General features: G+C 38.4%; 1 protein-coding gene across 1 annotated transcript in view; it reads left to right on the plus strand.

Moving 5' to 3' along the window:
* LOC101849275 overlaps positions 1 to 1,333 on the plus strand; it is a gene marked incomplete in the record, with an annotated part of 36,743 nt that overhangs the window by 26,918 nt on the left and 8,492 nt on the right. The window contains 1 exon segment of the mRNA XM_035973870.1: positions 1,104 to 1,191. Within this exon segment, the coding sequence (XP_035829763.1) occupies positions 1,104 to 1,191 (88 nt within the window).

Consider the following 1,333-nt stretch of genomic DNA (forward strand, 5'->3'; position numbering starts at 1 on the left):
GATGATGATGATGATGATGATGATGATGATGATGATGATTATGATGATGATGATGATGATGATGATGATGATGATGATGCCTCCAACTGGAATGCCTTTATAAACTACGCCGAAACATTTCCCTCTTTCATCCCACGTTCACACAATTAACTTCCTGTCAGCCTCTCGTAGAGATAAAATTGATATTCTTGCTAGACTAGCATCAATTTCTTTATAATTAGCCCCTTGGCCTGGCACCCACTTAGTCACTTCCTTCTAGCCTGTAACCACGCGTAATCCTAAGAATCTCTTCGGTAGGCTCATTTCCCTGCTAGTACAGCGCTCATTTAGTTTTTCTCTCAGTTGCTCCTGAGGAAGCCCACGAGGCGAACCGTTGAGCTATTAAACAAATTTTAAACATTTCATATTGTTATGTTATTTTGTCTGAAATTCATACAAGACTCTCCCTCCTACCATGCTTACCGAACAATGATGATGATGATGATGATGATGGTTGGTTGGCGGGCATCACTGCCAGATCATACCTCTTTCCTTTCACTCTGTTGTTTACGTCCATTAATCTCGTTTGTTCTTAGTTAGTGCGAAACGACTTCTATTATGTCGATTTGCTTTTTTCATGAACGAATAGACTTTGAATTTTGCGCTTCTGAACTTATTTTCTCCTTATTGTGGATTTCTGTTTTCCTGCGTTCATATAAACATACATTCTTCTTCTTTTACTTGTTGTATAAGCTGCTCTCTTTTTTATTCTCTCTATTGTTACTACTTCTCTTTCTTTGTGTGCCAACTTGTGATCGATATCGCGTTAGCTCAAGTAACAGGGGGCAAGAGTGTCTAATTAGCGACGAAGAAAGGAGTAGCTGCCCTTAAAGAAATAAAAGATGGTTGAATACCGTGCTGATCGGGCGCAAAGTACGTCTCGACTCTGCAACATTGCATTCAGCTGTTCTGCCAAATTGGCGGTTTGCGTGATGTCGAAATAACAACAAGGAGTAGAGCTGAGTATTGAAGTGAAGTAAACCTTTAGTTTTCAAAAATGCTTGAAATTGTTTGAAGTTGACTTTTATGACTTTTTCTTTTAACATTCTTAACTTTCCTTACAGCTCCTTGAAACATATGAAAACACAGTGGAGCTTGCGCTTGCTTTGATTGGCGGCCTAGGCTTTATTGTTCGACAGTGGATCAAAGAAGGTAATGTTAAGATCCTTTGTTGAATTATTATGTGTAAATTGGAAGTTACAGATTATGATGATGATGATAATGATGATGATGGTGATGATGATGATGATGATGATGATGATGATGATGATGATGATGATGATGATGATGATGA

Source organism: Aplysia californica, unplaced genomic scaffold (genome assembly GCF_000002075.1).
Source record: "Aplysia californica isolate F4 #8 unplaced genomic scaffold, AplCal3.0 scaffold00035, whole genome shotgun sequence".
NCBI classification, from domain to species: domain Eukaryota; kingdom Metazoa; phylum Mollusca; class Gastropoda; order Aplysiida; family Aplysiidae; genus Aplysia; species Aplysia californica.